Source organism: Setaria viridis, chromosome 2, assembly GCF_005286985.2.
Source record: "Setaria viridis chromosome 2, Setaria_viridis_v4.0, whole genome shotgun sequence".
In the NCBI taxonomy this organism is placed as follows: Eukaryota; Viridiplantae; Streptophyta; class Magnoliopsida; order Poales; family Poaceae; genus Setaria; species Setaria viridis.
The window spans coordinates 31,005,167-31,030,109 of record NC_048264.2 but is presented as its reverse complement, the minus strand read 5'-3'; the positions used below and the strand labels follow the sequence as shown (position 1 = coordinate 31,030,109).

Here is a 24,943-nt window from a genome sequence, read left to right as displayed (position 1 = left end):
CCGGTGGGAGCGGACGAGCGGTGACGACGCCGCTGCGTCCCCCAGCTACCACCCCTGCACACGCCTCCGTGCGGGGTTGTTGTCTAGTGGTGGGGTTTTCTTTTGTTTCCTCCCTGTGTTGTCCCCTGTTTGCGGCCGTCACATCACCCGCGGTTTTGGTTTCGCCGCGCTGCTGTTGCTGCCCGAGCTCGTAGTCGTAGGTGTGGGTGCGGTGTGCGCCAGAAGGGCGGGGGCGGGGTCAAGCCCATCCGTGCGCGCGGCTGCCATCCATCGGGGTTGTGCTGGCGCGGCCACGCGCGCGAGCCGGTGCCGGCCGTTGCCATCTCCCCGGCCGCGCGTGCTTGCTTATATAAAGGCCTGGACACCTGCGTTTCTCCCCAACCCCCAAGCGGCCAAGCCTCCTCTCTTCTTCTCCGGTCCCTCCAGCCTCCACCTCCCCTGAGCTCATCCTCTCCTCTGCTCTGCACGCGCGGCTCAATCGCATTCCTCAGCTCGATCAATTCGATCGACATGGCCGGCGCCCAGAACTGGAGGTCGTACCTGTGCTGCGTTGGCGGCAGCGCGGCGGTCGAGGACGACGACTCGACGCCGCGGCGGCGGCAGGTGAGGGGCAAGGACAGCCCGAGGTCGTCGTCGCGGATGTCGTTCACGAGCCTCAGCTCGTCGGAGATGCTGTCCCCCGAGGACCTGTCGCTCACGCTCTCCGGCTCCAACCTGCACGCCTTCACGTACGCCGAGCTCCGCGCCGCCACGGCAAACTTCTCCCGCGCCAACTACCTCGGCTGCGGTGGGTTCGGCCCCGTCTACAGGGGCGCCGTCGACGAGGCCCTCCGCCCGGGCCTGCGCGCGCAGGACGTCGCCATCAAGTACCTCGACCTGGAAGGCGGCACGCAGGGGCACAAGGAGTGGCTGGTGAGCGCCGCCACGGAACAGAGTTTCCCACGACAATGCACGTGCTCGGTCGGATCGGAACGCTAATCGTTTGCTGAATTTGGGCAGGCCGAGGTATTCTTCCTCGGGCAGCTGAGGCACAAGAACCTGGTGAAGCTGATCGGCTACTGCTACGAGGCCGAGCACCGGATGCTGGTGTACGAGTACATGAGCTTCGGGAGCCTGGAGAACCACCTCTTCAAAAGTGAGCTCCTTTTTCCGCTTCAAGTTTGCCAATTTGGTCGTCTGGCGTGCTAATTCGGTCGTTTTTGAGCCCAACAAGCAAAGAAAATTGCCAATTTGAAAATTTAAGCTCATAGCGCTGATAGTCTTTGTCCCCTGCCTCCAGTCTCTGCTTCCTTTGTGGAAAGTCATAGGGCTAGGTGAACTGTAATGTGCCTTCCAGAGGAACAACTACTTCTTTATTAAATTAGATGCCAGATCTCATGTCGGGAACAAAAAATATCAGGATTATTTCCTGCTTGCCTATATTGGTCAATGCCGGGGAGGAAACTCATCCGAAACGTCCTTTTCGCTGCAGGCATCAACGGCGCCCTCCCATGGATGACGAGGATGAAGATCGCCGTGGGCGCGGCCAAGGGCCTCGCCTTCCTCCACGACGCCGACCCGCCGGTGATCTACCGCGACTTCAAGGCCTCCAACATCCTGCTCGACTCGGTGAGCAAATATTCCCTGTTTCGCTTTCGTCAGACACTCGTAGTACTTTCCGTCCCAGCACTAGCCAGTCGCCCAAAGAAAGACGCGGTTCTGAAATGCAAGCTCACCATCATCTGGAAACGTTAGTTACCAACAAACGGGATAGGCTGACACACGTCACACCGGTGATCGATAAAATAATCGAAGTGCTCAACGGAAGGTTAAATGAAAAGTCTGGGGGGCCAAGTTCCATCATAGCATGTATAAACTTTTTTAACTTTGAAATAAATCTTAATTTTAACCTTTTTGACCGCTGAGTCACCCAAGTGACCATTTGAGTAAGTAGCATCCAGCAGCGCCACACGTTTCTGAACTTACACCTTGCTAGAGCGTACATTATGGGCAGCCTTGACCCTGATTGGAGCTCGGAAGATTCTTGGATACACGCCAAACTTGAGAAAATCACTGGCTGTCTATCCTACATTCACATCATCCACCTAACCAAAATATCCGAACCATAACTGTCAGCTTATCCCACACAAGTACCCCACGGTCTATTAGTACGTGAACAGTCCTAGCAGAGACCACTAATATCTCGATGCATCGTATACGAGTATACATCTGCATATCCAAGTGATCTTTCTTTTTTTTTCGAAAAGTTGGTGATCTTTCACCTAACTGTATCTTCCTCCATACTGATGTGATTCCAGGACTACAACACCAAGCTGTCCGACTTCGGGCTGGCCAAGGACGGGCCGCAGGGCGACGAGACGCACGTGACGACGCGTGTCATGGGGACCCACGGGTACGCGGCGCCCGAGTACATCCTGACGGGGCACCTCACCGCCAAGAGTGACGTGTACAGCTTCGGCGTGGTGCTGCTGGAGCTGCTCTCGGGCCGGCAGTCGGTGGACCGGGCGCGGCGGCCGCGGGAGCAGAACCTGGTGGACTGGGCCAGGCCGTACCTCAAGCACCCCGACAGGCTGTACAGGGTCATGGACCCGGCCCTGGAGTGCCAGTACTCGTGCAGGGGCGCCGAGGTGGCCGCCATCGTGGCCTACAAGTGCCTCAGCCAGAACCCCAAGTCCCGGCCAACGATGCGGGAGGTGGTCAAGGCCCTGGAGCCCGTGCTCGGCATGGACGACTTCTTCCCCGCCGGCCCGTTCGTGTTCACCATCAGCGTGGAGGATGACAAGGTGGTGGGCGTCAAGGTGGAGGTCGAGGAGAAGAAGCCGCACCGGCCACAGCAGCACCAGAGCCACCAGGACAGGCACCGCCAGAAGTACCCCAACTCGTCGATCCACGCCGGCATTGTGCTCCACAGCCGGGATGGGATGGTCGGCGGTGACGATTACACTGGCGCGATCCGGCGGCAGAGGAGGGCGTCCAGCCACCGCCAGGAGAGGGGGGCGTAGGAGGCAGGAGCGGGAAGTGACGAGTAGGATTTTTTTAAAAAGGGTGTGTGTGTGTACATACTACTAGAGATGTGACACAATGTCACATTGGCTTGGATTAGTTCGGAGATTGCGATTCTTGTTTCTTTTTCTTCTTGATAGCGATAGTGGATGTTAGGTGTTAGGAAAGTACAGGGTATGCAAGAATAGTGTGATGAAAGTCCAGCTTGGACTTGCAAGGTTTGTTGCACAAAGATGTTGTGTAAAAGGAAATGGTTTGGTGAAGTGGCTAGTTCCTTGCATTTCCTAATCGTTTTCCAGTCCAATATTTGGAAAACTACCATGAGCTTATGTTTATAGGTGAAATGACAAAAATGGAACAAGGAAATAATGTAAAGTGAAACTGACACTAGAATAAAAATATGTTGATGACGTCCGTTAATACTAATAGCACCATAGCGAGCTGGACTGGACACACATTGCATCAGTAAAATACTACATTGGGGGGCAAACATTACTCACCTGGTAAACGAAGAATGCCAAAAAGGGTCAGAGTTGCATCAGCAGCTTCTGAGGATAGCAAGCATAAATCACAAACCTGTGACTGTGAGAAGATGTTTCTAAGGCTACCCGAACAAACAAAAGATACGTCAACAACAGCAGTGACATTCAGCAGTCCACTATTTGGAAAACTAGAAATTATACAGGCGAAAGGATTGTAAATAGAACTGACACATCAAAAGATGTTGATAGTGTCAGATAATAGCAATATCTACTTGGACTGAACAAGTGTTGCATCAGTAAATAGGAATGCTGGGTCAAATGGGCAAGCGTAACTCACCTGACAACAAAAACCGCCGCAAAAGGGATCCAGGTTACACCAATAGGTTTGTGGATGGTAAGCTTCAACTAAAACCTGTTGACTGAAGGAAGTTCAGAAGCAGCTCAATAAACATTCAGGAGATAATTGAAGTGTCAATGAACAGATATCATCAGTATAGCAGTACATAATGTGAGGTGCCTCCATGTCCAGTTTCACCAAGAGAGTTCAAGCTTTGTTACCCAGATATGCACACATTACCTTTTCCACTGCATAGCTCTGCCAACAAAGTTTTCTGCACATCTATCTATTTTATCAATCATATTTGCAAAAGACATAATTCAAAAAATGTGAATTGAAAAGAGCTTCCAGAATGAAAATAGAAGAGCTTCCACAAGTAAATTAGATGTCTCACATATCAATATCAATATAACGCTCATGCTGTCATGGAACAGATAGCAATCACACGTAAAAAATCGTTACCTAAACTCCTGTTTCTACTCTAACCTGGATGCTTTAGGAGGAAAGCATAAAACTTCAGAAACAGAAACTGACGTATGCTCAACATAAATACTCAAAAGACAATGTTCCACTGAAAAATGCATTTTATCCAGAATAACACATACATGGAAAACCTGCGCCACTATCATGATTAAATGGCCTCATTCGACGAATAATTCTGTACAAAAAAAAAAGAAACATAGATATACAGGCCAATAGTAATTTGAAAGCAGACTTGATACTGCCAGGAAGATTCTACAGGTTGCAATAAAGGAGTTGTGATCACAACTATAGAGATTTGCTTAAAAAGACATGGATGGAGACAGAAGAGGGATCACTAAGCAAGAAAGAAATATTCCAAGACTATGCACAAATAAAAAATAATGCAGCAATTCTTTTAGAATTCCAATTATATGAGTGCCAAATGTATCAAGTTACTCTAAAGGAAAAGGAATGTTTGTAGATTCTTTAACTAAATTTTGCATTCATCAAAACTTTCCAATTAGCAAAATACCTCCTGCCAAATGCTCAAATCATTCCCCCCTCTGGTCCTTTTAATACAAACAGAATGCTGAACTGAGAACAATGGAACTGATGCTTGTAAACAGAACGGTACTGGATCGAAGGGATGCTCATAATTTTCTAGTAAATGCTGGATCTGGTTGGGTATTTGTTTCCAAAATTAATGTGCTGGATTGAAGGGAACTGATAAGTTGTGCCATGCATGACACTAAATGATGATTACTAACGGTCAAATCAAATCTGGATTAGTTTCCCCTCTGCATCATTTTCTTACTTTGGCTAAGCAGTAAGCACATAGCAAGACATGAGCTCCTTAGCATTAATCAACCAGCACTGTAACAGCACAGATGCTTTGGGCCTTACAATGTAGAGTAACAGTCTGCATTTGCTGTACGTACAATCAGTGGAAGTAAGTTCCACAGCATCCTATTGCATTAGGAAACTTCAGGGAGTGTAAAAAATTGTTGAGATTCTTATTCTTCTTTTTCTTCAAAAAGGAGTGCTCTACTACTTCTGGGTCACCAATTTACCACATACCCATGCCAAATGAGTTCTCCTTGTGGTACTTAATAGTACAACTCCAAAAGAAGATTAGCAAAAGATTAGTTAGTGATAACTGATCATGACAATCATGGGAATTTGCATAAAAAGGCACAAAAGAAACCAGTCAAAAGTCAAGATGGGCTCAGTTAAGATGGAAACATTCCTGGTCTATGCACAAATAGTAAAAAAAAATGCAGCAATGCTTTTAGGATTCCAAAGTAGTAAACTATTCTAAAATGGAAAAAATGTTTATAGCCCCCCCCCCCTCCCCCTCTCATCCTTCTAATCTAGAGAAGGCCATCTAACTCCAATTGAAACCACAACGAATTGATGCTTTGCAAACAGAATGTTACATAATCTCAATGAAGTGATGCTCATAATTTACTAATCAATGCTGGCTCTAATTTGCCGTCTGTTCCCAAAATTATTGTGCTGGATCAAAGGAAACCTTCAACTTTGTGCCATGTATGACATCATATGGTGGTTACCAAGGGTCATGCATGTCAAATATTTATCATTTGACACTTTTGCAGCATTTTCTTACTTTTGCTAAGCACATAGCAGATATATGAGCTCCCTAGCATTAATCAACACTGACAGCGCCAGATGCTTTATGCCTTAAAATGTAGAGTAATGGCCTGACATTTGCTGGGTATACCATCAGTAAAATAAATTAAGTTCCACAGCATCATCTTGCATCGAGAAACTTTAGGGGGTGTAAAGCGAAATTGTTTAGGATACTTTTCTTCAAACAAGAGTTTGGGTCACCACTCACCAGTTCATCACATACCATGCTAAATGAATTCAAGAAAGTTTGAGTACATTAAGATCTTTCAGAATCAAAAGTATAATCAGCTCCTAGCATGGACCTTAATACTTAATGGAAACTATCAAGTGATTGTACAGATTAATTCATTCGACATCCTGGGTAATAATGGCATATTTTTTCAAGTGTATAGATTTTATAACTCAACTGTTTTAGAAGGACTCTTACTGCTCAATTTTCAGGAGTATACTACCCTATCAAATGGAGTAGCTCTGTTTTTGCCCCTTAGGGCACATATATTGCACTTGTACTACTATACCCTTATTCTAATTGAGAGAATAATAGCATGGTCACTAGTACAAAGCACTAGATTTGTTCATGTAATGCACAAATATGAAATATCCATTTCAGTTATGTTTGGAGAGATGAAGTCATTAATAGATTTCTCAGGATGCTCAGTAGTCAGTAAGAACTGAAGATAACCAGCAAACTCTGAACATATTTTTGTTTCCTCAGGGGGTGTTTGGATCTTTATTCCGGACTAAAATTCATGTCACATCGAATATTCGAAGGCTAATTAGGAAGACTAAACATGAGCTAATTATAAAACTAATTACACAGACGGAGGTTAATTCGCAAGACGAATCTATTAAGCCTAATTAGTCCATCATTAGCACATATTTACTGTAGCATCACATTGTCAAATCATGGAGTAATTAGGCTTAATAGATTCGCCTCGCAAATTAGCCTCCATCTGTGCAATTGGTGTTATAATTAATCTATGTTTAATACTTCTAATTAGTATCTAAACATTCGATGTGACAAAAATTTTAGGAGGTTCTAAATAACCAAACACCCCCTCAATCTGCACTTCTTCAGAGATTCATTTTGCTAAATGATTATTGTGAAAAAAGACAACATTACATTGTCACGAAGACCAATAATACTCTTCCTCACTGATTCCACCATCAAACGCTACCTAATACCTATCTCTCACAGAACTGTATAATATATGTTGCACATACACTCTATATACCTGTAGACTCTACCCAAATGTATCAGTGGAGAAACCACAATGTGAATCACAACAAAATTATTATATAAAATCTATAAATCGCAGTCGAATGAAACCACCACCGTGTATATCAGCTGCGAGCCGGTTCGTACGCATAAGCCGATCTACCGGCGGCAACAATGCAGGCCGCGGCCGCGACCGCAATCCCCAAGGCGGCGACTATGACGGCGACGGCGATCGCCCCGGCCCTCTCCCACTGCACCACCGCGGTGGCGGCGGGTGGCGAGCGGGGCAAGAAGAAGGACCAGAGGAGGCTGACCGAAGCGTAGAAAAGCGCGGTCAAGAGCAGGACGGTGGCCACGACAGCCGGCCAGGGGAGGCGGAGCCCGTCGGCGGCCGCCGCGAATGGCTCGACGAACCACGCCGCGGAGGTCAGCGCGGCGAGCGCGAGGAACGCGAGACGCGCGTAGCGGGATAGGGGAGAGCGTACCGCGGGGACGGCGGCGGCGGGGGCGGGTGGCGGTGCCGCTGCGATTGGGGGCGGTGTGGCGGCGGCGGGTCGGGATTCCATGAGGACGAGGTCGCCGTCCGATGCCATTGGGGAACTGCGCCGCCGGGTGCTTTGGGAAAGCGTCGGATTGGGAAACTTGGGAGGTTTTTGGAGCTTCGATCTCTCCCGTGTAGGATGACGATGCACTCGAGCATGAACGAATCTTGTCCTTTTCCTCTTTCCGATCGTACGGTATGAACGGAAAGCTGTGCAAAAACCTCTGCAAATTCTCACCCTGCTTTACTTCAGTTGACTGACAGGTGGCCCCAGTTTTGTTTCTTGAGCCCCGGCTTCTTCTGGCAGAGATCGGGTGTCCAGAACCTGAAGATTGTGGGTGACAATATGGGTGGCTGCGGACATTCCTCGCCGTGGGTTTGCACAGCATGATCCTGAATCGGAAACTGAGGTCATTTGCTGCTAGTGTTTTTTTTTTCCCGGGGCAATGCTTGATGGCATTGTATAACAGACTAACATATGCATTAATTTGATGATGAACGATAAAGTATCTGCTCGTTCTTGATGCCTGGTGTTTACCGAGTGTATGCAACTGAATAGTAGTAGGTTCTTCTACTTGAGGTCATATTTTCCTTCTCTAATTGTGTCTTTTACTGTACCAATTTTTTTGAAAGAAAGTACTCTGCCGGTTTTGAATCAAGATTTTGCAGCTCACAGCTGCTTGCTTGCACCTGCACTGCCTCGTTGATGTTCCTGCACATGCCTGATGCTGCTGCAGGCTGCAGCTGCTTGCGGCCTATTGAACTAGAGAAGGATCACAAAGGAACACCAAACCTGCTTCCTACAAAAAGACAAAGTGTATGCATGAACAAGTCCTTTTTATTTGCTGAATTCGGCTCCAGAACTTGCAAAAATGTTAAAGGCGGTACAGCAGCAACATCAATTTATCATGCATATGAACACCGTACAAGCAGCTTCCACAGTAACAGAAGCACTAATACAGCAAACAGTCAAACAGACCATGTCGCAATTCGCGCATACGCAATTCAACTGTGGACTGATACCTGACGGTGGCCATCGACAGAGCCGCCTCTGACTGTGACGGCGACACTCGTTCTGCACGACCACACCGGCCAAGTTGGAGGCCTCGTCGACAAGGAAACAACATAGAGCTAGCAGAACAGAAACATACAAGGGGCAACTCAAGTGTTAAAGGAATAAAAATCACGTGTTCAGCAGTCCAATGATATGTCCCACATAAGGATGCAATCTGCTCCCAAAGTGCACAGTTTCACCATTAAAATTCAAGGTTTGCATCTATATGTGCACAGGGATGCCGGATCACAGGTACCAAGCATAACTTAGATTACTTGGCCACTGGTCACAGCTTTGCAGACTAAAGAATCAGCTGGAAACCTAATGACAGAGGACATTTCAGAGGCTCGATGCGCATACAGTAGGTAACTGAAATGTCAAACATTCATATCCTGCATTCAGCAGTAGAATAATAGCAAGTCCCCGAAAAGAATGCAAGCTACACATAAGTGCCTCCATGTCCATTTCCACCACCAGACTTCAAGGTTTATTAGATGTGCGCAGAGTACCTCTTGAATCTCAAGTTCTGCCAAGAAAAAAAACCTGCGGTTATTTCAATTTTGGCAAAAATGATAGAAAAGGTTTGCTCCAATCAAAGTAAAGAAATTCCACAAATAAAATGGATGCTTCATATTTCAGCACCTACAAATTCCTCTTTTTTAGGAAGCCTATCACAAACCTATCACGCGCATACTGCCATTCAACACTAGCAACCATACAGGTCTTCCCAACCCCCCTACCCCCCCAAAAAAAAAATCACTAGCAACCATACACAGTAGTAATCAGAACCCCTGTTTCTCCTCAAACCTGTAACTTGAGGATTTGAAAGGTTTTTGGCTCAAAGACATTGTATACAAGCAAATATATTTAAAGGCTGCACAAAGGTTCTTGTATTTTATTCTCTTTTTTGTCCAATATCTGGAAACTGGAAATTTTTGTAGGTAAAAAGATGTAAATTGAACTGACATTATTAGAAGATGCTAACAGTGTGTAGCATCAGATAATAATAGCAACCTCGAGTAAAATGTAAACACATGTTCCATCAATAAATATGAATGCTGAGTCAAAGGGGCAAGCATATGCCACCTGACAAAAATGAAGACAGCGCAGAAAGGAACCAGGTTCCATCAAGATTTTTGTGCACAGCAAGCTACAACTGCAAACCCATTGACAGAAGTTAGTTTCAGAAGCTATCGGAACAAACATACAATAGGTAGCTGTAAAAATGCTTATAACTTTGAACTAAAATTTGCAAGTCATCAAACTTGTAAATTGCATTCATAAGAAGACCTGCCAAATTCTTTCCCCTCTGATCCTTCTAATCTAGAGGTCATCCTCAATGAATTGATGCTCATAATAATAGATTAAATGCTGACTCTGATTTGGCATTTGTTTCCAAAATTATTGTACTGGATCAAAAGGAACCGATAACTTATTATGCCATTTATGACGCTAAATGATGATTGATCGGCCAAATCATATCTATATGTGCACAGGGATGCCAGATCGCAGGTACCAAGCATAACTTAGATTGCTTGGTCACAAGCCACTGCTTTGCAGACTAAAGAATCAGCTGGAAACCTAATGACAGAGGAGATTTCAGAGGCTCGATAAACATAGAGTAGGTAAGTAAGGTAACTGAAATGTCAACCATTGATATCATGCATTCAGCAGTAGAATAATAGCAAGCCCCCCAAAAGAATGCAAGCTACATATAGTGCCTCCATGTCCTTTTCCACCACCAGACTTTCAGGTTTATTGCCTAGGTGTGTGCAAAGTACCTCTTTACTGTGGAGTTCTGCCAAGAAAATGATCTGCCGTTATTTCAATTTTGATCGATCTTGTATTGGCAAAAATGATAGAAAGGGCTTGTACCGATCAAAGTAGAAGAGCCATAAATAAGTTGGACGATTCATATTTTAGCACCTATATAATGCCTCTTTTTAGGAAACCCATATCATGCGCATACTGTCATGCAACACTAGCAACCATACACAGTAACAATCAGAACTTCTGTTTCTCATCAAACCTATAAGGCTGTAACTTATGGATTTGCAAGGTTTTTGGCTCAAAGAAATTGTATACAAGAAAATGTATCTAAAGGTTGCGCAAAGCTTCTAGTGTTTTGTTCTCTTCTTTTGTCCAATATCTGGAAACTAGAAATTTTGTAGGTGAAAAATGTAAATTGAGCTGACATTATAATAATATGTTGATAGTGTGTAGCACCAGATAATTATAGCAACCTCGAGCAAATACATGTTTGATCAATAAATAGGAATGCTGGGTCAAAGCCTCAAAGGGGCAAGCATATGCCACCTGACAAAATGAAGACCGCGGCAAAAGGAACCAGGTTCCATCAGCAGATTTGTGCACAGCAAGCCACAACTGCAACCCGTTGACAGAAGTTAGTTTCAGAAGCTATCTGAACAGATATCACGCAGTAAGAAGTGACAAAAATAGGCTCTAATGTGACTCTTAAGTTATTCACAAGGTGCTGCCAAGCCCAGTTTCACCTAAATAGTTCAAGTTTTGTTACCCAGCTATGCACAGGGTACCTCTTCCACTGAATAGTTGATAGTTCTGAATATTCTGCAGGTCGTTCTATTCTGATCAATCATATTTGTTTAAAGAAAAGTAATAATAATTATTCAGAAACATGTGAGTTAAAAAAATGCTTCTCTAATAAAAACAGAAGAAATTTCACAAATGAGTTAGCTGCCTCGTATATCAACATCTACCATAACATTCATGCTATCATGCAACAGATGGCAATCATACACAGAGATCCTAACAAAACTTCAGTTTCTACTCTAATAACATGGATTCCTGCAACCTTTAGGATGAAACTGATCAACTGGGGAAGAAAAAGTACGGAACTTCAGAAACAGTCACTGATATGGTCAACATACTATTCAAAAGGCATAAACTGCAGAGATATCATTTTATCCAGAACCCAGAACAACTCATAATAGCAGAGAAAGTCCAGAGATACAACAGAATGAAATTAAACTTGGAAAACTAGCAACCTTATCATGATCAAATGGTTTCATCTGATGAAAAATTCTGTAAAGGTGCATTGATATACAGGCCAATAATAATAACTAAAAAGCAGACTTAATAATATCAGGAAGATTCTACAGGTTGGAAAAGATGAATTCTGAGAATTTGCTTAAAAAGACAAATGAAATAAGCCAGAAGATGGGCCCAGTTAGCAAAGATGGAAATATTACCAGTCTATGCACATATAGGGAATAAAAAGCTTAAATGCTTTTAGGATTTCCAATTATATGGGTGCAAAAGTAGCAAAATTTACTCTAAGAGGAAAAGTGGTTTATGCCTTCTTAGAACTAAATTTTGCAAGTCATCAAACTTGTAAATTGCAATTAGAAAAAGACCTACTAAAAATTTCTCCTCTGGTCCTTCTAATCTAGAGAATGTCATCCTCAATGAACTGATGCTCACAATTGTAGTTAATGCTGGTTCTGGCTTGGCAGTTGTTTCCAAAATTACTGTGCTGGATCACAGGGAACCGATAACTTATGCCATGTATGATGCTAAATGATGATTGCCAATGGTCAAATCATATCTTGATCAATTGCCCCTTCTGCAGCATTTTGCTAAGCACATAGCAAAACATGAACTCCCTAACATTAATCAACACTATGACAACACAGATGCTTTAGGCCTTAAAACGTAGAGTAACAGCCTGCATTTGCCGGATATATAATCAGTAAAAGTACAGTTTGACAGCATCTATTGCATTAAGAAGTTTTAGGGAGTGTAAAGCAAAATTGCTGAGAATCTTATTCTTCAAAAGGGAGTCCTCTGCTACTTCTCAGTCACCACTTCACCCATACCCATGCAAAATTAATTAAGAAACTTTGTGTACATTAATATTTTTTAGAATAAAAGCTATAGTCAAGCTTCTTCCTTGGAGTATAGACCTTAGTAGAAATTATCAAGTGAATGTGCAACATACTGGATAAAGAATGGCGTGTACATGTTATATCACTCTTGCTTTTGTTTTAGGAGGACTCTTTACTACTCAATTTTCAGTAGCATCCTATGTATCAAATTGAGTAACTCTACTTGTAGCACTATACCCTGATTCTTATTGATAAGAGCCAGGTCAGTACAAAGCACTAGATTTGGCTCCGTATTGCGCAACTATTCATTCCAGTTGTGTTTCAGAGGTGCAGTAAGTAATAAATTTGCAGCTGCATTTTCAGAGGTGTGGTCACTGGTCACTTGGTCAGTAATAAATTTCTCAGCATGCTCAGCAGTTAGTAATGTACTAAATATAATCAAGAACTGGAAATCAAACATATATTTTTTTTCCTCAATCTTCAAAAGAGCACTATAGAGCACAAAGTATGCTGTCTGCTACCTAAAAATGCTGAAACTGTGTGCAAAACAAGGATTTTGTTTGCTAACTTGTTACAAGAAGTACCAGAACTATCACAATTTAGCATCAGCTTATGAACACAGTGGAAACCCAGCACAACAACTACTATCACTACATTACTACTGCGGGCAGCTACTATTACTACATTACTATTGTTACCGCAGCTAGCAAGAATAACAAGTTGATATACACATACACACCCAATTCAACTGCGGGCTGCTATAATAGCCCCTGCTGCACCTCCACTGGCAAGGAGCATGCACGATACCAGCACACCAGCGGCAATGGTGCAGGAAACCATGGCACCGGCCGCCTTGGACCATAACCGTGGCTGTACATCGGTGGCGGCGGGCGGCGGAGCTCCAGCTATGACGAAGCAGTACAGAGAGCCAATAGCGATGTTGAAGGAGGCAGCGAGGGCCAGTAAGGCCCAAACGGAAGCGTCCTGAGGGAGATCGGTCGCTCCTGCCGCCATGACCGTATCCGCGGACGCCGCCGTGGGTATGGCGAGCGCGAGGACGACGAACGGGAGCAGAGGGAGTCCTCGAGGGCGCCGCAGCTGCTTCGGTTCGTCCTCGGCTTGATGGCGCGCCAGGGACTTGTAGATGGTGAGGATTGCCAAGTGGAAGAGCGCGGAGGCGGCGAGTACGACTCTCACGACGACGACCGGGTGGATTTGGTACTCCTTGGCGGCGTCGGCGAGTTGCTCCGCGTGCAGCGCCGCGCCCATGAGGAGGCAGAGCCCCATGAAGAAGGCGACCGGAGATCTCGATGCAGAGGCGGCAGGTGCCGGCGCTGCTCCGGCGGTCGCGGTCGCGGTCGCGGTCGTGGGTCCCGCGGCGGCTGGCCGGCGAACGACGATGAAGTTGAGCGAGAGGATGGCGAGATTGAAGAAAGCCACGACGGAGAGGACGGCGCCGGCGACGACGCCCGGTTGGAGATGCAGATCGGCGACGGCGGCGGCGAGCGGCTCCGCGTGCAGCACCGCCGAGAAGACGACGCAGAGCGCGGCGAAGAGGGGGAGCGGTGATCTCGGCGCGGATCCGGCCGGATCATGTCCGGCCGTATCAGTTGGGCCAAGCTGGAGCGCCATCTCGGGAGATCCTTCGGCTGGCTGGCGCCCGACGACGAGGAAGAGCTCGGAGACCAACCTGCGGAAGAGGAGCTCGGCGTCGGCGATGTCGAGGACGACCACGAAGGCGAGAGCCGGCTGGTGGAGTTGGAGCTCGGCGGGAGGCGGCCAACAGCGACTTCGCGTCAGGGCGCGCCGTGAAGACTGAAGAGGAATTCTGAGGCGGAGGATTGATATCGAGTTGAGGTGAGGGTTTGGGACTTTGGGGTGCGTGCTTGGCCGCTTCGGTGCCGGCGTTTATACAAGGAGGCGGAGGGGTCGAGGGGATAGTTGTATGTATGAGGGCGCGGACTGAGAATTTCTGTGCAGCTTCAACGGCAACCGCAAAAGTTGCTGCTGCAGGCAATCTCTACCACTGGAATGAAGAGCGACGGTTCGGATCGGTGCCACATGGACAAGAAAAGGTGACGCAGAGCAGTATATGCTCAGCAAGATTCCAACGGCAACCGTCATGAACGGTATGAGATGCAGCGAGATCTGGTCCCTCACGTTCTGATCAAACGGTCGCAAACACGGCTGCTAAAGTTGCAGTCACACTAACGACGGCAATTGTGGGTCACGGTTGCGAGGGCAGCGATTTTATAAAACTCGCGCAGGAGGTAGGCGTAACGCCGTAACCGTGGAAGCTGCTTTCAAAAAAAGAAACGTGGAAGCTGCAGAGACTTCACTCCTACGGTTGGCTCAAATAGTCACCGATACTTGGGACCTACTGAGCGGCTGAAAGGTGCGTCCCAGTTGCCAAGTTATCATTGCCGTTTTGGTTCTATTTGTATACGCTTTTCCTAATCACGCTTAGATTATAATCTAAGCGAAGATTTTCTCGCTCCTCGCTTTTCGCTTCTCGTAGTTTAAATCGTTGAAGCGGCTTACCACATAAGCGTGAATCGGTGGAAATAAAAAAAACGTTTGGCGGGATTCTCGCTTATTTCCACCAATAAGACGCTTATAAGCGGATACAAACGGAGCCTTTGTCCACAAGATGCAGTAACAGCCAAGCCGTCTGGAAGCCCACCAACCGTGGCTGCCCTGCCCCTGACCTGACGCGCGCCATTTTGAAGGGCCAGCCAGGAATCGCAGGAGCTGACCGCGAGTACTTGCGTAATATCAGTCGATCGGCCTTTCGCTTTACACTTGATCGGTATACGCGTTCGACGATCCAGTAATGACTCGTTACTACTCCGTAGGTTCTTCAAATGATGAATGCATCCCTATGGAGGTAAACACCACATAAATGATGAATGCATCTGATGTCAGCGGTGTACTGAATCCATTGCAAGTCAGCGTCATTAGGTTCTTCACCTCTTCTCCTTGATTTCGTTTTTTTCCCCCCAATCCTGGTCAAGCCGACTTGCTTGCACGTGCTGATCTGCTACCTCGTTGATGGGCCGTGAACGATGCATGATGCTGCTGCAGCCTGCAGCTGCTAACTGCCTGCATATAACGCCAAAGTGTGAATGAAACAATCCTTTTGTTTGCTGAATTTGTCATCAGAACTTACACTATCGCTAAAAACAGTACAACAACCATCTCATATACTGAACACAGTCCAAGCAGAGCAAGCTGCTTCAACGGGAACACATGTGATTCCCCCTTTCAAGTTTGTTTGGATAATGGATTGAAGTGGAATTGGAGAAATTTGATGGGATATTAGTTCATTTTTTGCTCAATCCTTTTCATTCTATTCCAATACTCTTCTATTTAAATAAGAGCTAGCTGAACAAACACGCCAGAGACAAAATGAAGGGTTTTTTTAGAAAAGGAAAATGAAGGTAAGGATTAGAAATCACGTGTTCAGCAGGCCTCCGCTTGCCTCTCCACTCTCCAGTGCAGGCTTTCAGGGTCTTTTCCATAGATTCCATGTTCCCAGTGTCATCGGCCGCCATCCGGGGTCGCTTTTTGATACCGTTCATTTCGTGATTCGCGGTGTGGAGCGTGTAAGGGTCTGTTTGCATTCAATTGATAACAAGTGAAAGTGCTAAAGATTAGCATTTTTATGCATTAGCCCGTCTGTTGGGAAATAAATCTTGAGAAGACTCGTACACAACAAAGTTAAGGAAGCACTTGCGATTCAACTCTGAGAAGTGAACATCCATTTACATCGCGGTAGGGCTCCCCTTTTATAGTGTCTCAAAGGACACTTTACTCTTCACGATTACCCTCTCTAAACTACTACATTCTTGGAATATATTGTACACAGATGTCTTTTGGAGGTAACTTGTGCAACTTGGTCTCCTCTACCGAGTCACGCTTCTCACGCCCTTAGGCAATCCGCAAATCACGTTCTCAGGCGATCCCACAAATCACGCCTTCACGTTTCTAATGTCTTCGCACCTTCAACCAGGTGAAGGAAGTCATCTTAGCTTCGTGCTCGAAGTCATCTTAACCTCGTGCCGGAAAGATGCCAACCTCGTGCCTTGGATCCTGGCTTGCTCGTTTCAATGACCCTGAGTAAAACATAGAGAAAAACTCGTCGCACGAGGTTAGGTTCAGGTGAAGGAAGTCATCTTAGCTTCGTGCTCGAAGTCATCTTAACCTCGTGCCGGAAAGATGCCAACCTCGTGCCTTGGATCCTGGCTTGCTCGTTTCAATGACCCTGAGTAAAACATAGAGAAAAACTCGTCGCACGAGGTTAGGTTCAGGTGATCGAGGGTGAGCTTCATTAAAGTCTAGTCATCAAAGATTGTTTCTTGGCTTCGAGATCAAATTTACAGCAGTGCCGCGAGGCTAGCACGACTTTTACACTAGATTTGCCCCTCGAGGTTAGGGACCTTCGTCCAAGGTTGATAATTTTGCGATGCTAGATGGTTCACGCCGAGCGAAATGACCTCGAGGGTGACCGTCATTTTTTGGCAATCCCCAACACCGTCCAAATGGGAGGGCTAAACTTTAGCCCACCCTAAAAAGTGCAAAAAGCATTAGCTGGTGGGGAGGAGCTAATGGTTTGTGAAAAGACAAAAAGTGTGAGAGAGAAAGGGAAAAGGTGAGGAGATAAAGGGCAAAAGTGACATTTTATGGACTTTAGCCCTATCCATTAGCTATATCTCCAAACGGAAGTGCTAATGGGTGAAAGTGCTAAACTTTAGATAAGCTAAACTTTAGCAATAATACGTCTGAACAGGAAAAAAAAGGAGGAAAGGCTTGTGCTTGGTAATGACGGGTAAAGGAGGAACCTTATGCCCCCGGATGCTGGCCACCTGATTTCGCCAAATTCTAGTTCTTAGCCGAATAAACACTGTCCCATACTCAAGATAAAGAACCGTTTCGGCAGTACTCTCCTGTACCTCTTCACTGGCGATGCATATTTGCACAGCACCGCCACCGCCACCTTGCATGAGGAGGCTGCTTGACATTCCCCGTGCACTGCTAATTTTGGAACGTCCGTCCGTATTGCAAGTTTGCAACTAACCCAGGCGGCCAGGCCGAGATCCGATCAGACTCCGATTGGAATCCTGTTTTATGGTACCCAAGAGGAACAAAGCTCTGGTCGTCCAACGCGGGTCGTTGTGACGTGTTTGACTGCCCCTTCCTCTGCATGTGATGACACTTCAAATCTTTATTAAAAAAATGACACCTCAATTTTGCCCTGGAAGTTCAACCCTTGCTACGTAATCGTAATCCTGCACGGCTATACTCTCCCTACCTAGGAAATACCTCACTGAGAGGTGGGCCGGCATTCACGATTAGCGCCAAGATGGCTAGGAATCTCTTGGTGGGAGTGGGATCCATCTGCCAGAGTCTCAGCTACGGTTAAGTACTGGCGCGGGTGCGTCTTTGCATTTCGGCTTTGTCCGCGCCACGCTCTTTTTTCCGGTACTCGTCTCTACCAACACACAACACAACACACGTGTGAGCATGAAATATGTCTTGCTAGTGCATTTATTTAGTATTGTGGGTGTTAATATAATCTTTCTATAATTTGATCAAAGTTAAAGAAATTTGACTTAGAACAAAACTAAAATCTCTTACATTTTGTAACGAAGGAGGTATTTATCTACAGAATAAAAAGCTCCATCTATCAGAGGTTCCAAGAAAACAAAATCCATTCATAATTTGTTTAGAGAATCACATTCATCTTCATATATCAATTTTCAGAAATTTCATTTTGTTAATTGATGATCGTCCCACCAGCAAAAGCGAAAGGAATATTACAATTTCATGAACACTTATAGTACTCACTGATTCCGCATACTTGATTCACTTGCAGAGTTTGTGGTGTTCAACATGGATTCTCCCTGGTCTTAAAGCACACCCACGCAAACAATTCACCGATTACACCTTCTTTTTGCTTTTAGTATTCGTCTACAACATACATTCTTCTGTAATCTATTCATGGACTTAGACATGGTATATTAATAGACACACAGCTATAACAGTATAACACAATGAGCACAAAACAGAATGGTACGAGTAACAGCAAAAGTCAAAGCCCAAACTCGGATCTAATCAACACATGCTTCTCGGATTCAGCTACAAGGAGGCACCTACACTACCAAAAGATGTTAATAGCACCAGTAGTCATCAGTCACTAGTACTAACATTGACCCAACACTAGTTGCATAAGTAAATAGGAATGCTGGGTCACATGCAAAGCATAAGTAACCTGACAAAACAAAGACCGACCCAAAAAAGGATTCAGGTGACACAAACAACTTGGGATAGTAAGCTTGAACTGCAATCTGTTAAGTGAAGGAAGTTTCAGAGGCTAGCAGAATAAACATACAGGCGATATGTGAAAGATGAATAAAATTACTATCATGAGTTCAGTGGTAACATAATATGCTCCAATAGCCCAGTATGAATGCAACTGCAAGCTACTCACAAATTGCCTCCACGTCTAGTATCACTTACGAGTCACACCATAAGGGTTCAAAGGTTTGTTACCCAGGTATGCACATGTTACCTTTTCCGCGGTATAGTTCTGCCAAAAAACTACTGCAGGTCTCCTATTATGATCAATCATTTTACAAGAAAAAACTATAGTTCAGAAACCTGTGAGTTGAAAAAAAAGCTTCTCCAGTAAAAATAGAAGAGCCTACACAAATCAATTGGATTTGGATGCCGCATATGTCAACACCTATATATGCTTATGTTGTCATGCTGCAAATAGCAAACACATACGAAAATCACAACCAGAACAGAACTCCTGTTTCTCCTCTTGCTTGGAACCCTTTTTTGAGGAAACTCAGGAAGAAAAACTATGAAATTAAGAAACAGACACTGTTTTGCAGCCAACATGATACTTGAAAGGCCATTTTATCTTGAATAACACTACTATAGCAAGAAACATTACATGATGAACTCAATCTTGGAAACCCTGCACCATTACCATTATCAATGATCTGATATAAGACCAATTTAATAAAGAACGCATAATAAATGCCAATAATAACAATTAAAAATCAAATGATATCACAAGAAAGATTCTACAGGTTTCTCATCACAACAGCCATGGGAATTTGTTCTTTCAGACACAATGAAACCAGTTAGAACAAAGGTCCCCTTAGCAAAGATCATTCAATACGACAGTATGAACACGATACCAAGGCAAAGCCATGATATTCTTAGGCCATATGCACAACTAACATAGGAAACAAAAGCAGCAATTAACACTTTTAAAATTTTGATTATGATTGCCAAATGTAGCAAATATTATTATAGGAAAGATGACTAGATTTGTATAAAAAAAACTGTACGTTATCGTTTATTTCAAAATAAAATTGTATGTCAATGCAGTTTATAAATTGCAACTAGAAAAGACAAGTCTCATAGACTACAATGAATAGCATCAAGCAAATCTCCTTTTAGTATATAGAATGGCATGTAACTCTAATTGAGACTACAATGAATTGATATTTTACAAACAGAATGGCATGGACATCAATAAATGGTAATCATAATTCTCTAGTCAATGCCGTAGTTATGGTATCCCAACAAATATCATGTGAATCAAAGGCCTCAGATAACTTGTGTGACATGTATGTGTTATGGGTCTAGAGGATCTAGCCAGGCCAGATGAGCTGCCGGGGCTCAGAGTTGGCCCAAAGAGGGGTGCGTGGTACTGTTCATGGGCACCACCCTAGCTCAACATCACCATGGTTACCTTGGGCAGCAACCAAGGCCCCCACCTCGGCTTCAACAAGAGAGTCATGGCATGGCTATAGAAATAAAAGGTGGCTCCAACGACATCAACCTCAACAGCGGCAACACAAGGAGAATGCAGCGCGTCAAGTTAAACTGGGGGGCGGGGATGTTACAGGTCTGGAGGGAGTCCTAGCACATGACTGTCACTACATGTTGACCAGCTGATCCACTCCCGCCAGCAGGAATTGAAGGATGGGTGCCACTCAGCGTGAGGACACGTGCTAATAAATCCGGCGGGAGATGTTACAGGTCTAGAGGGTCTAGCCAGGCTACATGAGCCGTAGGGCCTCAGAGTCGGCCCAAAGAGGGGGCGTGCAGCGCTACTGTTCATGGGTGAACAGTACCCGCGTGAAGATTACGTGCAAGTACTGTAGCGTAGCAGTGCCTGCCTAGGTTATGGATTAGGAAGAGTCTAGCGATAGTTTTGCTTGTAAGTTCAAGTCATTAGAATGTATTGCAAGTTAAGTAGGGTCCTCCCCGTAAATATGAGGGGAGATGTAACTGTTGGGAATCTTTTGCAGTCTATCTAAACAAACCAAAGCCGAGATTAAAACGTCGTTCACCCTCCGCCTCTTCGTCCCGCGGTAAAACAAATTTGAACCCTCCGATTTTCTTCGCCTGTTGCCATCCCCACCTGATCCCTCCTCGTTCCTCCACCGTCCGCTTCCCCCTGCATCACGCGCCGCACGCGGCAACCCCCGCCCATCCGCGATCCATCGGCTCATCCCCTTCCTCGCATGCCGCTCAACCCTCGCAAAATAGAAGCCGCCGCCTCCCTCGCTCCATCCCCCGCCACCCCCACCGCTCGACAAAGCCGCCGTCCTCACTCCATCTCCACCCTTCGGCGCTCGGCCGAAGCCGCCTCCCCTCGCTCCGTTCCACCACCGGCATTCCATCCCCATCCACTCATCGCAGCTCGATCCCATCTAGCCCAACGGCGGCGGCGGCGGCAGACGTAGAGAGCGCGCGCTGGTGCGCCTCGACGGCGGCGGTAGCGGACGGCTGGGCGGCACGCGACGCCATGAGGCAGCTCGGGCCTCACCTATGCTGGCGTCTACTCCATGGTACACAGATCAGACCCCGCACGCTCCCGAATCTCCAATCCAATGGCCATTTATCTCGAGCCCAATTCACGATCTATGCGCGGAGATCTGATTATTTTTCTTTTCTACTTGTGTTTGCTGCAGCCGCTCAGGTTGGAGATCAAGTTGAGTCTTCCGTACGTCGCCATGGCGTTGTCTCGCCGTCGAGGCGTCCGAAGCCTCCATCCTGGCGCCCAACTGGAGTTCAAAGGGTGCCTTTTCCAAAGGAGAGGAAAGAAAAAGCAGTTGGGGGAGGATTAGGGAGAATTGAATTCTAGTGGGGTTGGGGAAACCCTAGCCGCCGCCGGAATTTGGGGGCCAAATCCGGCGCCTGCCGGGCCAGACCCCCTCCTCCCTTCACTCCAGCGGCCTTCCCTCACCTCCCAGCACTCCACCAAGGAAGGAAAGCTGGTGCAAGATTTTTCAAGAATCAAGGCTCCTCAGTTGCTCAGGTATCACGTACTTCTCTTCTCCACGCTTCTGCTCCCTTTCTGTTTCTCTCCGGTTGCCAATCCTCACCAAGTGCGTGCTCTGAAGTCTGCAGGTTGTTTCCTTAGTTTGGTTTTGCACGATAGAGAATCTATGTTGTCCTGCCTGAATAAGTTTGACGTTGTTTAGATGAGCTTGAAATACTAAAACCACACCCCAACGTCATCTGCATTCACTTTGTTTAGAATTGAATGGGAGTGCAACAGTGCATCTCATAATGCCGGCAAATAACTCGGGGAAATAGAAAACACTTGCATTTTGTTAACTGCTATTAGGTAGCCTCTTAGGCAAATATTACTTTTTCTTGTTTTCTTTATTTAATTTCTTCTTTTTTTCTTGTTCTTCCTTTTGTTCTGCAGATGCCTCAGGCAGTGCAAGTTGGTGAGAGAGAAGGGGCTGTTGACCCAAAGTTGTTAACTAGATAATTAGTCTATCAGTTGTTAAGAACCATTATCATTTTTTTATAGTTCTGCCTAGGGTTTATTATGAATTTATACAATCTTTTCAAATTGAGTTCAGGTAAAAAATTCAGAATGCTAGCAATGCGTTATGAGCTGCATTTGTACCTTCTTTTGCAGAAGCGAGACGATCTTTTGCCAAATAGAGATAAATCAAACTTATTTTCACAAGGACTATACAATCAGTTTCAGTTATTTCAAATGGTATAGGCCCATTAATCAAAACCAGGTAATGTTCAGCTTTTTTTAGTAAGGTGTTCTGTAAAATGACTATCTAAATTTTCTGATGTGATACTGAACAGTAGGCATGTAACACTTCAAAATGATGCTTTGCTTATGCCATTGTGTGCTATACAGGTCTCAAGTTTAAATTACATTACTATTCACCCATATTGATCAATTTTGTATAAAGATGACTAATGCTGAAGAGAACATGTGAATCACAAACGCCTGTTTGTAGACTATGATTACTTTTGCCCGAATCTTGACATGATGTTGTTTTCAGATTTATAAAATTGTTGTAAGGTTTTTCTTTGTAAAGGCTTATTTTTGGAGTCTGTTGTGAAGCATACAAGAAATTTAGTGCCATTGTTTTAGTTCAAAATGACATTAGATGCATCATGCACAGTCTGCCTGTAAAATAAGAGGAATACCTTTTTTCCTGCAAATAATATCCCTTGCATCTTACTGGAGGCTAAAACAATGATTCTGACCTCATGGGCACAGCACCTTAACGTGTGTGTTTTGTGAGTGCATCAAGCATTGTCTTCTGAAGAAAAAGATTAGATGTCAATGCAGCACACAAATAATATCCTACAGGGATGTTGAAATTCATTTGTGCTATGGAAGAGCAAAGAAGATGCTTGTTTATAGGTTAATTACAGTATGGAACAATTGGACAGTATTGTTTCATTACTGTTTCTTGCTCATTTAACATGCAGCTACAATTCATATCTCTGCTTGGAACTCACCATAAGGCATAGGATTCCCCTATAGCAGAAAGTGCTGTGCAATGTAATTTGACTTTCTTTGTGCCGCTTAATAGAATGACAAGTAGTTAGACTTCAATTTGAATTTCTTTACTTTGATGCTCCTGAAGGAGTTGTTCATTGTTTATAATCTTGATTTTTGTTTTATGTAATTGTTCAAAATAATTTGATCTTGTATTTTCAATGCAGTCATGTATATCAGCTGATGGGTGCATGAAAAAGCCTATTATCATTTGATCAGGACTGGGATAGAGAACAGAAAGATGCTGAAGCTGCAGGAGTATTCTTACCCATTCTTTCATGGTAAGATCAATGACAGGATCTGGGAAAATATGTGCTTAGTCACTTGATAACTTGTGACCACTTGCATAATATCACTCATGAACGTTGACAGATGACTTAGTCATGTAAGGTTTTTTTTGTATTCCTGTTATCCTGATTTTGGGTAGAGTTTGAAGCAACAGTCTAGAAAAAGTAATTGTTCATTTGGTTGTTGGCAATAACTGACATCCGCAGTTCTTTTTATCAATATGAGAACCAATCATCATATTACAGGCATGCTTCAGTTACTACATTGGTTCTGAGTTCACACATCGGTTGTTCTCATGTCTCCAATAGGAACCTAAGATGATCACTGCAACCACCCTCTGTTAATTCCTTCCTGGCAAGCGTGACACCCAATCTGCAATGGAAACCAGCAGCTCGTGATTTATGATTGTAGTCGTGTGTTCAGTCTTGTAAGTTGTAGCCTGAAACATGATGCATCACTTGAAACATGATCTATTTTCTCATATTTTGTTGAAGCTGGATTGTATTTTATCAAATGATTTATGCGCTTGGAACAATTGTAGTCCATGCACGACAACCTTACGAGTATGATTTTTATGAGAAAAGTAACTGAGCTGTGAAGCGAGTTTCTGATCCCCTAGATTATTTACGCTTGAGTTTCTGACTTGATTCATATGAGAGGATTCATCAGAAGTAATATGAAGAATTTCTTCATTGTCTCAAACAAATGTGCATTGAAGTTCGGTAAAGTGCAGGGAGCTCTGAGTATACTAAGCTAACAGATCATATCTCACTTCATGCTTTGACCATTTGGAAAAATTCAGTGTATTTACCCATGATTGGCGCCTTGCCCTGAGTGATCTTTAATTCCTGAATCAGGCCACGGTGGCGCAGCGGCCAATGAGCCAGCTATATTTTTTTTAATTCATAGGCATCCTCTTCATGTTTTTTAGAATTTCATTTTGCTACAATTATGATTTCTTTACTTGCAGAACCACCGTATGATACTATTACTTTGGTACTTGACATGTCATACACATTGTGTTTTTTTTTGCATTGTGTTTTTTTTTTTTGCTTTGCTTCTCCAAGAATTAATTGTATTTTTTATCTTGCTACGCACGGACAAGGACCTAGTCAAGTAAAGAATTAAGCGGTAAAACCCTAAAGCTCTCCAGCTCTCAGGAATTGTTAGTTGTGGGAGGGGGTCAGGG

The 24,943-nt window shown here is 44.7% G+C and overlaps 2 protein-coding genes and 2 long non-coding RNA genes across 6 annotated transcripts; 2 read left to right on the top strand and 2 right to left on the bottom strand.

The window, feature by feature from the left end:
* The first annotated feature begins 232 nt into the window (after positions 1-232).
* Positions 233-3,266, top strand: LOC117846442 (serine/threonine-protein kinase RIPK). Its single transcript, XM_034727600.2, has 4 exons — positions 233-912; positions 1,000-1,135; positions 1,472-1,608; positions 2,298-3,266. Exons 1-4 carry the CDS (start codon positions 511-513, stop codon positions 3,000-3,002), a joined length of 1,380 nt encoding a protein of 459 aa, XP_034583491.1. The 5' UTR covers positions 233-510; the 3' UTR covers positions 3,003-3,266.
* LOC117846443 (uncharacterized) lies at positions 1,317-7,272 on the bottom strand. Its single transcript, XR_004638300.2, has 2 exons — positions 3,823-7,272; positions 1,317-3,585 (listed from the first exon to the last, which is right to left on the bottom strand). It is a non-coding gene; the product is annotated as an uncharacterized lncRNA (long non-coding RNA).
* Positions 7,273-13,049: 5,777 nt separating this feature from the next.
* On the bottom strand, positions 13,050-14,538 carry LOC140222066 (uncharacterized). Its single transcript, XM_072292237.1, has one exon. The coding sequence runs from the start codon at positions 14,244-14,246 to the stop codon at positions 13,359-13,361; it is 888 nt and encodes a 295-aa protein (XP_072148338.1). The 5' UTR covers positions 14,247-14,538; the 3' UTR covers positions 13,050-13,358.
* A 6,508-nt stretch (positions 14,539-21,046) lies between these two features.
* LOC117845355 (uncharacterized) lies at positions 21,047-24,268 on the top strand. Of its 3 annotated transcripts, none has more exons than XR_004638056.2 (5): positions 21,047-21,490; positions 21,614-21,960; positions 22,357-22,684; positions 23,634-23,747; positions 24,000-24,268. It is a non-coding gene; the product is annotated as an uncharacterized lncRNA (long non-coding RNA). The 3 variants fall into 3 exon arrangements; XR_004638055.2 differs by having other exon boundaries at positions 21,049-21,490; positions 24,063-24,268; XR_004638054.2 differs by having other exon boundaries at positions 21,050-21,490; positions 23,634-24,268.
* Positions 24,269-24,943: the final 675 nt, after the last annotated feature.

Excerpts from the sequence above, each read along its gene's own strand:
- LOC117846442 (XM_034727600.2), top strand. The coding sequence starts at position 511 with ATGGCCGGCGCCCAGAACTGGAGGTCGTACCTGTGCTGCGTTGGCGGC. Across the intron at positions 913-999 it reads AGGGGCACAAGGAGTGGCTG|GCCGAGGTATTCTTCCTCGG; the intron begins GTGAGCGCCGCC and ends GAATTTGGGCAG. Across the intron at positions 1,136-1,471 it reads GGAGAACCACCTCTTCAAAA|GCATCAACGGCGCCCTCCCA; the intron begins GTGAGCTCCTTT and ends TTTTCGCTGCAG.
- LOC140222066 (XM_072292237.1), bottom strand. The coding sequence starts at position 14,246 with ATGGCGCTCCAGCTTGGCCCAACTGATACGGCCGGACATGATCCGGCC.